This window comes from Coturnix japonica, chromosome 7, assembly GCF_054131305.1.
Source record: "Coturnix japonica strain WE chromosome 7, WE-NBRP24, whole genome shotgun sequence".
Classification (NCBI taxonomy): domain Eukaryota; kingdom Metazoa; phylum Chordata; class Aves; order Galliformes; family Phasianidae; genus Coturnix; species Coturnix japonica.
Window position 1 is genome coordinate 13,130,343 of NC_140669.1, and position 12,059 is coordinate 13,142,401.

Below are 12,059 nucleotides of genomic sequence, written 5' to 3' on the forward strand. Positions count from 1 at the left end.
CTTCTCCTTGATATATCACAAATTGTGTCCTCCACAGAAGTTATGTTACCTTTACATTTCACATAGAGCATGCCTAATAACTTGGATGGGGAGCCTTTGAAATGGTTACTCTATGGTGTTCATGCACTTGAGGTGTTAACTTTTGAAAATTTACAAACCCAAGCTGATGTCGGATGCTTCCTATGTGGATTTCTAATGGAATAATGTAAAGTATGAGTAAGTTTATATCTCTGTAGCAAAGCATAACTTACCTCTGTTTTCCCTTTACTTTGACAGGACCTCCTGGTGTCTTCATCTGAACCCCATGCTGTTGCCTGAGAAACCAAAATGGACAGATTAAGACATCGCCACAAACCACCAAATCTGAGACTTCCAGCACAAAAGCAAGTACCTCCAGCTAATTTATACAGCCCCATTTACAAGCTGTGTGGTGACAGTAAACACATATCTCACCCACTGTGCTCACTGTGCACACAAATGACAAAAAGATGAAATGTCCAGAAGCAGAAGCAACTGGAACGTTTGATTTACATGGAAATACAACTTTTGATTATCATTCAACTGGAAGGTCCAAGACACAAGTTCCATAAGCCCTCACCCCTTCTCAAAACACCTAAAACCACCAGCTTTCATCACCAAAATGAAAAGCTCCCCTATGGCAAAACCAAGTTGTCCTGTACAGATATGATGGCCTCCTTAAACTCACCCCCAAGATTATCACCTTTGAAGTAATCTTGTACTGAAGTGAGCTGAATCAAATGAGTATTGAGGGAGGATGGACAAAACCCAGAGAGACAGGAAGCGAGGAAAAGTTGGATAGTGATTTGTAGTGCCATAGAATTGGAATCACATCCTGCTGTGGAGAAAAGTGCTGGCTCAGATCTGAACTCTTGAAATTTTTCACTACAGCCAATATTTATTTATTTATTTATTTTTAATACTGGGCTTCCATAGAAATTGTCCTCTCGGCACATGATAAATCCTACTTTTTGCAGGAGAAATAGAAGAGACTACTAAGAAGAAAGAATGAATCACCACCAAAAACTCAGTTTCATGAAGACGTTTGTTCATAACCACAAGAAACACAATGACGCAGGAAATGCATTTACATACAACATTTGGAAAAGGGGTACTTGTTCCTCATCCCAAAAAAATGGTGTCTTGTTCATTAGCTGAGCATCCCATTCCATTTGGCTTGTGGTGAGCCCTTGTAAGTACATGCAAAGATCTGGTGGGAGAAGAGTAAAGATGTTTCTCTGGGAGTCTCTTGGGAAATATCTCCCAAGCACTGATGTCCAACTGGGTCTGAAGGCCAAAAGCTTGTATCTGAAAAGTGTTTTTGTGAGTGGTAGAATAAGTCCTTTCTGGAAAAGATCATTTAGCTATATCCTGAGGAGGGATATATCATCAGATGGGAAAGCTCCCTTCGATAAGCCATGACAGAGCAAGGAATTTTGACTGGCGACTTCTAGGAACCTCTGACATCTGTGAAACAACTGCACATTGGTCTTTTGGTCTCTGGTTCACATTCTCATCTATCCACTGTGGTTTTGGACCTCAGATCAATTTTTGAGAAGCTTTATACAAAACAACTTCAGAAAAGAGATACGTTATTAGGTGACTTCTTTTTCCATTTCAAAAACAGGGACAGAGCACTCACCATTATACAGCTCACTTTTAACTTAACAGTGCTTGACAGGACAAAATGAAAACAAAAATCATTGGTTACTACTGAAATCAGTGCTGCTTCTCTGCAAATACTCTGGGTCCTCTGGAACTGTAGTAAAGCTACAGAGATGAATCTGGTCTCCTAGGGGACACTTTGCTCTTCCTGCCAGACACCTGCACGCAGAGCTCTAAGGCACATTGTAAACATTGCTCATGTCAGAGCACTGATCCCCTCCAGCTATGTTTTTGGTGCCAAAACATTTTATTTTATTAGGCAACAGTGCCCTTCAGCCTTCTGAAGCACCACCTTGATGAGTCTTAGTGATAACAGAAGTTCTTGGTGATAGCCCAAATTATGAGAACATGTTGTTTGTGACTGCACCATTAGTCAGGGTGCACTCCATTAGAGCTAGGAGGATAATTAAGCAATATGGCAATTCAGAGCATATTTTACAAATCTCACACATCTTTGGTGGGGCAGGGAGAAACTAGTCGAGGGCTCAACGACTTCAATGACCTCTAGTGACTCAAAGAAAATATTTATTGCCCTGCAAAGCAGAACATCACGTCAATAATAAAAAATATAATTGCAAGGCCAAGCAGTAAATGTGTGTTTAAATAACTGTACTTCAGGGCATGAACGTGCACCAGACAGCTAATGCCTAGACAAATCCTTCTGCCAGGCTGCCCACACAACTGTAGCCATGGCCTTTGGATTGCACCTGGTAAGAGGTCCTGGGCAGGCTCCTTCACATAAGCTTTCCAGCCTGGCTTGATTGCTTTATTTGATTGATCAGGTATCTTTTCAGATCAGAACATATACCTTCTGTTCATCTCTGTTGTCCTGAGCTTTTCTGTACAAACTCCCTGTAATACTGGTGCTTTGTTTCCTTCATCTCACTCATTTTTCAGCCCTCTCCTTTGCAAATTATGTTTATTTCTTCTCCCTGAGATTGATTTGGCCTCTAAATCAAACAGCATCCTAGTCATTCAGTGGAGATACCTTCAGAAAGATTTCTTATTTGGAGTGTGCCTGTGTGCACCCAGTGATGCAGACACCTGCTTACACTCATGTAAGACCAAGCACTCTAAGGGATGTTTTGTTCCTTTACCTCCTTACCTAATCTTAATGCTTCTCAATAGCCAGCTTTTGCACAAAGTCTTCACTGTCTTCCCCGCCTTTCCTCATCTACCTCAATAAACTAAATGAATACTATTTCTTCTTGCTGATGAAAGCTGCCTCTGCACTCTTGGCTGAGGTACAATTTGTAACCATCAGGCATTTCTGGTCACCCAGTTGGGTCATTATCCTGAATTTATGATTCATTTTCTCAGCTGACCGGGTCATTTAGATTTCCCAGCTCCAAAAAAGTTATTTGGGATTATTTTTGTACCTCCTGCCCATACAAAGCAGTAGAATGGAAAACTCTGAACCCATTTAGCAATAAAATAACAATTAAAAAAAATTAAATTCATGGCATGGGTCATGGAAAACAAAGCCTTGATGAAGATACGACAAAGATGGCAGGAAGACCACATACAAATGCAGGTTAGTATGTACTTTCTCCTGGCTCCTTCCTACCTGCCACATCCTTAAGTAACCACGAAAACACACTTTTCTGAAAGAAAGGCTGTTTCTAATAGTGCTCCCAGCCACTCTGAATACCTCATTTACAGTCACAAGGCCCAAGTGCAGAACGGAAGAACACCAGATTCATATGACGTGAATAAAACAACCAGCTCAGGGCTGCAACTGTAGCATAAGACAAGAGCAATGCAAACCCTGAGCAGGACTGCCCAGCTGTGTGTATAGGCAACTTTGTTCCTGAACTGAAAGTGCAATTAATGTGCCTTCCATTCAGCACAGTTACATGGACTTTAGCTCTGTGTAGGCTGATTTTCCCCAAAAAACAAGAGAGGAGAGTCACACAACCATGTGCACGCAGTCTTACACTGGCCAACAAGAAAATTAACAGAAATGGACAACAGTGGCTAATGCTTATTGCATATCTGAGCATTCAAATGCTGAAGCGAAGCAGAGAAAGAAAGAGTTAACGTCTCTTCTAATTATGAGCATCACAGTTTGCTCCAAGTTCAGAATGCAGATCAACAGTAATCTAGAAATTCTAGCTCATCATATGCTGTCAAATCAGTTATTCAGCACACACTGCTGAGAGAAGCTTTCTAGATACATTTATTTAATTACCTGCATGTCCCAGTGTTGGCATCCAAAGTACCTGTCTGTCACTAGCAAATCCTGTTATCAATAGTTACGTGCATTCTCAAATGCTGATGTGAAAATCTCCTTGACTTCTATGGACCAGCTTTTATGTTCAGGCCAGCAATTTATAATTATTTAAAGCACCACATATGAATTTAATAGATTAAGCATACACTAATCCCTTCACTGTACTTGCACAAGACAGATTGCTAAGTTATTTTTTGTGCTAAAAAAGCCCCAAATCTCTGCATTAAAACTAGAAAGTGAAGACTGGATAAGAATAGGTTACTTCTATATTTATTGGACAAATTAAACCCATTCTTAATTTCTAAACTCCCTTAATGCAAACCTATCCATCTGTTACCAACTCACTTCCATTAAGTAAGTGCTCTGTACAAAGCTCCTGGCAGCCTTGCATGCCTGAGGTCAGACTCAGAATCACGCTGTTCTCTCCTATTAGTGGGGGGAAAAAGTGTAATACAAACATATACGCTGTGTATGCTTGGAAGGAGATGAACAAACAAGTACAGGATTACTACAGAAAAGCAAGAGCTGTGAGGTTCCTGCTAACATCAGCAAATGCCAAAGTAGCACTGCATGTCCCAGCTCGAGCCTGTGGGGACTGCAGGCAGCAGGAGCTCCCATTTCTATCATTCCCCTGCAGCACACACAGGAGGCTCTTCAATCTGCCTGAGGAGCAAGAGGTGATTTCAGCTCTCTGCTCATGCCATGCATGCACCCTATGCAGAGCCTGCTGGTCACATCACCCTTTGCTGAGTTATACATGAGGAAGGAGGGTAGGAGGTGGTGTGAGATGACAGTTATTGTGCACCGGAGACCAGAGCTGGCAGAACTATTTCTTTTTCCTTGTATTTATTTACATCTTTCTTTCCAATAACTGCACAAGGCACTACTATGTTCACAGAAATGTACCTCTGGAAAAAAACAGAAACAAAACAAAAACTTGCTTCAAAAGTAGCTCCTACAGTCCTTATACTAATACTAGGCTTTGGTTCCTACGTTTCTCATTTCCATTTAGAAACTGTTCTTGGACCAGCTCATCCCATAGCAAGGTGTGGAAACCTCTCCAAATCTGGAGAGAGAGGAACGTGGAGGGACCATGTTTCTGAGCTGCATTCAGTACTGCCAAATAGAGTGGATGTAAAGCACATATTTAATTACAAACCCTACTTGACCAGTTCAGTTAATCACTTACTTAAGAACTTTGCTAAATTAGGATTCAGGCTGAGTTTGTTATACTGTGGCAACTCCAGGACCACTTCATTGCCCTCCCTGTTGCCAGCCTCACCCTTTTCATCTACACCGATGAACAAACATTATACCTCTAAAATACAACCGACAGATTTCTTGATGATGGTGACAAAACCATTTAGTAAGTTTATTTCTATGTACCTTACCATCTCCACTCAGGACAGTGCAAGTGTAAATCTGCCCTTACTCGGGCAAATTCTAGAGCATTTAAAAGAATTTGGTAAGAATTAGGTCTTCCAGCACTAAGAAGAGAAACCTCTCTGAAGACAGTTCTAAAGACCATGTGCAGAAAATCCATGAAAAGGCTCTTGTTTAACTTAGTTTTCTATGAAACATATTGCAAACACATCTCCATCACTTTATTTACTTCTGTACTATTAAATCCTGCAGAACTTCCCATAAAGACTTGCTGCCTAAGTCTACAAGTGGACAGCTAAGTCCTTTTAGAAGCATTGCCTTTTGTCTCTCAAGGACGAGGCACATTTACAGTGCTCTACAAACAATAACTTATTGAAATCCAACTTCTTAATAACAGAGCACAGGAGCTTAATACCCTGGAGGCCCTTCCTGAAGTTCCAACATGGGTAATTTATTAAAACCACGATAAACATGTCTGAGAAACAGATAGCTAATACCAAAAGGACATAATGGCAAGCGTCATTAAGTAGTTCTGCACTATGCACGTTGCAGGTCACTGCTGTGTGCAGTGACAGGTATGAGGGATGACTGCGGGATTCAGTCAATTTGTTTGGAGGGGGGGGTTGGAACGTGAACGAAGGGAATTGCTTTGTGTTTTATCAAATTATTAATTGATTTTCCTTAAGTGATCTGAGAGCCTTCGGGATGCAGTAAAACTCAAGCTGTAAGTTTCATGTAAACAAAGTGCCTGTCATGCACGTCAACAGGCGGGCCTGGCTGCATGCGCTACTGGAAGGTTGGATTGCCAGTCAGCTGGGAAGGCCTCAGAATGGAGCATTCAAAAGATGGAGGATGGCAAACATGCACAAGCAGTTCCAGTTTTGGTTGCTTTAATCTCTGAACTGGAACTCTTCTCTTTAAGCAAACGCCAGCCTCTTGCTATCCTATCCCCGTGCCTAAGGCCAGCTCCCAGGACACAGAGGGGAAACACTGTCAGTTGCTTTGAGCTCATGGATGACTAGCACTACCAATTCCCCCTCTCCCAGCTTCACAATCCTTTGTTATTCACTTGTATTACAGGAGCATGTAGAGGCATGGTCTGAGACGGTGACCTTATATTTCTAGGCAATATACAGGCATGCTGTGGGAAAGAATTTCTATCTGAAAGCACTTACAAACTAAGCAGACAACACAGGCACATGGGAGGAAGGGAAAAAATCACAAGTACAGAGAGGTCAACTGAGTAGGAAAAGCCGCTGAGCATGTCAGAGGCAGAATTGAGCACCAAACTTTGCTTTCTTAGGAGCTAAGACTTCCCTGTGTAGCACAAAATGAGTTCTTGATAGCATTTTTTCACTAATATCACAGTGTGCACCCACTGAATCAGTGCTGTACAGACAGCGGGTGCAGAGATGAGCACCATGCCATGCATCCAGTCATCTCCTTTCTGACATTCCAGGAAAGGCCACAGTCTGACAGACAAAACCAAAACCAGGCTTTGGTGCCTCCAACTTCCGCTTGTTCTACAGGGGATTCCATTAAACAGTGTCAGGCCCATAAATTCAGCCTCCCCTCCCTCTGCAGTGTCAGGAAGGAATTTACAACTCTGGACTGTGCTTTTCCTTATCTAGAAGGGGTATTGTATGAGGCTTAACAGATTGTGCTTTCCACAGCACGCTCAGATGGAAAACACTATACAAGTACTTATGAAAGAAAACTGTCTAAAGTTTCAGTAAACATGTCATACCGAGTACTAAAATGGAAACATGTTTTTTCAAGATAAACAACAAATATAGTCACATCCAGGTTCCAACCTGCTATTTGCAGCCCTTTGTGAATATTAGGGTATAAAGGACAGCTTATAACAGAGCAGCCAGCTCAACCCTGGGGAGGTACGGTCACATTCAAACTCACGTTTGAAGCAAGTGGATTGACTCACTTGTGCTTTAAGTATACTTTCAGCAACCCTAGTTTAAAACATTTGTAACCGAATGCTGAATCCCACCAAAAGGAGAACATGAGATTATTTAGATTTGCCATCCACATTTGCAGTTTTCAGAGCAGTTGGTAAGTGCCTAAGCCTCCACTGAGGCTCAGGACTCCCTGTGTAAACCTATGTATAACTGCAGCATAATCTTGACAAAACATGTTATAAGCTTAACAAGAAGCATTAGGCAGCAGTGCACAAAAGTGGTCAGGAGAGACAATGGTGCATGACCAAACAACTGGGAAAGATCTCAGCTAGCTATCCATATGACTCATTTTGAGGTTTTTCATTTATCAAGAATGAGATTCTTCTGAGACACAAAGGGAACACCTGGGAGAATGCAAGATGGGAAGGCACACGGAACCAAGGGGAGGAGAGATGCTAACTTCATGAGCTAATTCAAAGGGAGGTTAGCCTCTTATGGGAAGTGATAAGCCAGCCTGTGAAATGCCCATTAATTTAATACAAACATTAACACAGCACACCAAGGATACATTTCAAAGAAAGGTATATTTACACCAGTGTAAGGGTGCAAAGACACTGGTGACCTAGTGACACTAGTGCGAGTTAAAAGATGCTACACTTGGACCAAAAGGCTCATGGAAGCCAGGAATGATGCCCTGATTACAGGTTTTAGCAACAGGTTAGATAGCATTACTGTCCATAACAGTAAAGAAAGAAGGAATACATGCTGTGGCTGTGTACTGAGCTTATGCTGACAGCTACACATTTGAGCAACGATGTTAGATGAATGTGCCAAGATCTTATTTTGGAAGAAAGATACAGCTCTGGAGAACAGAGATAAAAATGGCAATGGATTTCTGTTTCCACTATCTAGTTGTTTGTATTTTTATCATTCCATGTTAAGAAAAAAAATGTCAGTCTGTGGCAACAATTTCATTTTGCTGATGATCTACTTCACAGCTTGAAAGTGCTTAACATGGAAATGATTTATTTTAAGTCCTGCATGGGAATACTCACCTTCTCTTTTGAAAACTTAATCCATTGGATATTACTATGGTTTTTAAGCATGCTAAAATATGGATAGGGTCAAATACAAGCTGACAGTAACTGGGACATTTGGCATGGAAAGTTAAAAAAAAAAAAAAAAAAAGACCTTAAAGCTCTCATCTGTAGCCAGTTTAAAATGAATGACAACACCCAAAACTGGAGAGCAGCACAGAAGATGTTAGGGAAGGATGGCTTACATTGTTTCCTATTACTGGAGATCAAAAGCATACAGAAACTGAGACAAGACTTTTAGCATACTGTGTAATTAACATTCACAGTGGAATTTGGTTTCCTGCCATGTCACATTCAGTTTATCACTTATGACAACAAACATTTACTAAATATACTGGAGAATATGAAGACATAAGATTATATGATAAATCAATAAAATAACAAAGTAAAGAAGTTAAAATATACTCAGTGAAAAACAATGGAAGGAAAATGCCACTGCAGTCAAGCACAGGTCAGGAATATGCATACAGCCAATGCAGATGTGGTTGGACTGGCCAGGTGGGCACCATACAGCACACTTCCTCACATCTCCAGCACTACTCTGTAAATAGGTTTTTCTACTTTTCCCCTTCGATTGCAAAACAAGATATTTCTAAGAAGTCAGCCAACGAACAGAGTCACAGCAATGGTCGCCCTTGGTAAAATGAAGGGAACTCTTCCTTTGAGGCCCCTCTACTGCCAAAAGATGTCCATCCCCACCCCTTTATGTTCCTTGGCATAGTCACCATTCAGAACTAAATCCCTCCTCCCTTTCTGTGGGCTCCACTGATGGATGTGACAAGACTTCTAAACAGCCCCCTCTTAATGTTTTGCACAATGATTTCTGGAATACAGGGCTCAAAAACCCCTCCAATGGACCAGCCCATATTCACTACAAAATCAATTTACCATGGCTATAGTCTTCTTTGTACTTCTCCATCAAGCAAGACAATTCTATTCTCCTTCATTTTTCTGCTCTGGATTTCCTTACCATTGTGTCTCTTTGAGGCTCAGTGCTATGTAGAGATGTTAAGGGTTCTCCCATACACAAGCTCCTATTTTTTTTCTGTTTCTGAGACAGACTGGACAAATCCCACACAGTCAACTGAGCGCTTTTTCATACATCCACATTAGGAGTTCAGCTATGAAAGGTGATCTTTCTACGTATGCTTCAAATAAAACTATGTAATAATTTAAAGCACAAATGAAACCTCTCTGCATTACTGGCTTTCTAAAATAAGTTGGGAAGTCCTGCATTCTTTATTCCTCTCCAGGTTACATCACTGAATATACTCATTCAGCACCTACTCCTTTGCTTTGAATAAGAGAAAAATAAGTTTGAGGAAATGACCCAGCTGGATCTGTTTTCCCCCCACAATTATGCTGAGATTCAAGAATCAAAATCAGCACCGTGCGCAGTATTTAAGGGACTAATAAAGAACTCTGGATACAATTTTCACTGTTCTGTGCCTCTTGTTTTTCTTTAGATAATCACATCTATTGCATTAAGGGAAGTCTAATACTCTTTCACATAACAAACACTGCAATATATTCTCATTAAAATTGTATAAGAGGTTGAACATGGGTTGAGTCCTGTCGTGGCTTGAAAAAAAGGGGGCAGTGTACATTAAACAAATAGAATGTGCAGGTGATTCAGCTTATCCTATCAACATTCTTTTCTGGTTGTGCACTTCAGCTTGCTGTATTGCAACCAAAAGTGGGAGGAAAAAAAGGCACTGGAAGCCTTTAATTAAGTGAAAGATGCATTAAGACCAAAGGAAAGTTTTGTGATCTTTAATTAGCCAGGGCAAGTTTCATGCAAGCCAGAGAGATTGGGAAAGTTTTGCAAGGCGCAGCAAAAAGAGATCGCACGTGAGCCTGAGCTGCACGAGGACCAGAAGAGAAAACAAACTTTCCATCCTGCTCTTCTCTATGTCAAACAAAAGATTTTGAGCTTCAAGAATAGGGAGAAAGGAAATTCTAAATCCTCAGACAAAAAAAATAAAAAGAAAAGAAAAGAAATACTGAGGGAGTGTTTGTACTTTATTCAATTCAGCAGATATATCTGAATTTCCATTTCTTTTGCATACCTGGAGAAAGGATCTGCACTACTGTTCCTAGATGGCAGGATATTGACATGCACTGCGGCAGCACACAGAAAACTTAACTGCACTCTCTAGGCATTTCTGCTCATAGTCAACTGGCAATCCTTGTACCACTGAACTCTAGGGTAAGCGTGAAAGACACCAGGGCTGCAAAAACCAGGCAGAAAGAACAGAACGAAGCAGCGAGATGACTGATACTTACAGACAGGGATTACACAAGGTACACAGGCATGTATGAGGTGAGCTTTCCAGGGAAGGTTTTGACAACAAACCTAGATTTTGACCTTTTGACTTTCTGGCTTCTGTGAGGTTTGGTGCTCACAATCACAGCCTTTCAGAAAATATCACTTCTGATAAATCACTAATAACCAACAATAAGTAGAACCTTTCAGACACTGCCAGACTGGGCTGGAAGAGGAAGCCAGTGATGAAAAGTTCCCCACGCTTCACAAAGCAGATTTCAGTATCTTTTTCATTGTTCTCTATCTACATTGTGCATTACAAAACTGCTTTCCTCCGCCAGGTGCCTAATGCTCTTGATAAGCTAATTACAGCCTTCTGCTTATTTCATGTCAAGCTTAACTCCCAGTCTGAGCCTAGCCTGCAGTTCTGGCATGTTTTTTCCTTAATCTAAGACCATCTGTGCTCTATCAGCACAGAACACTTAAGTACAAAGCAAGTGAAGAACCAACAGTGTTGAATTCCCCACACATTTCTCCCAACTCCTCTACTACTCAGCAGTTCCAATTAATTGTGAAGCCAAAATCCATCCAGTCCTAAGCATACTGCAAGGCTCCAAGCAGGCTACAGTTATCTACAACTTCACCTCCATGAGATGTAGCAATCCTTTCTGTGCTCAATGGGGAAATGGCAAGTTTGACAGGACCTGAAACTCTGTTTTTGTTTACATCTACATCAAAAACTTCACATTCCAAATAGCACTGCATCACTAGTAGTACATACAGCAGTTGAGTTGAGCTCTTGATCAATACAAAATCAAATACTTCTCTAGGAAACCAATTTGAATAAAAGCAATGGGATTGATTTATCAAGAGTCTAGAAGATATTTCCCAAGTTTCATCTATTGCTGTAAAATGGGAGCGCACAACTTTTTAAAGCAAAATGGGATGGCAGTGTTAGGGATGATGGCTCTCCACTCCACTCCCATCCCACCATCAAAATTCTGGGTATTTCTAGTCCCTCCCATGCTGGGCTGGAAGCAGTTCCCACCTGCTGCTCCTGTAAGTGGCCACAGACTAAGTGCTGTGTGTAGCATCAATCCACCTAGCTTCCTCCTACAGCTTGGGAACAGATGCCTTCAGACTCCCTGCTTGGTCTGTCACAGTTTGCCTTGCTTTTGCCTCCTCTTCTCCAACACCAGACGTCAGCACCTGATGCTGTAGTGAGCTCTGCCAAGCTTCATCTCAACAAGGAATTTACTTGCTCCTTCTGCAAAGAAGATTCTTGATGCAGTGTCTTTTATCCCTCCCTCCCAGCTCCTCTGTTCTGCTCTCCAGTTTGCACTCTCCTGCCAACCCAGGATTTATTTTCCAATTTTCTTCACTTCAAGCCTCACCGTCACATTCCTTCTGCCACCTGTCTCCTTCCTTACCTTGCTTCTACCACATTGGTACCTGGCCTCTACCAAGGTCAAGCATTCTACAAA

General features: G+C 41.4%; 1 protein-coding gene across 8 annotated transcripts in view; it reads right to left on the reverse strand.

Annotated features, from left to right (window-relative positions):
- SEMA5B (semaphorin 5B) overlaps window positions 1-12,059 on the reverse strand; it is a 241,330-nt gene that overhangs the window by 72,264 nt on the left and 157,007 nt on the right. For all 8 annotated transcript variants that reach the window (XR_014947901.1, XM_085552293.1, XM_015868672.3 and 5 more), the window contains one exon: window positions 252-314. Coding sequence is in view for 7 of the 8 variants with exons in the window: in XM_085552293.1 (XP_085408419.1) it covers window positions 252-314 (63 nt within the window). In the remaining variant the exon portion in view is untranslated. The remainder of the gene's footprint in view (window positions 1-251; window positions 315-12,059) is intronic.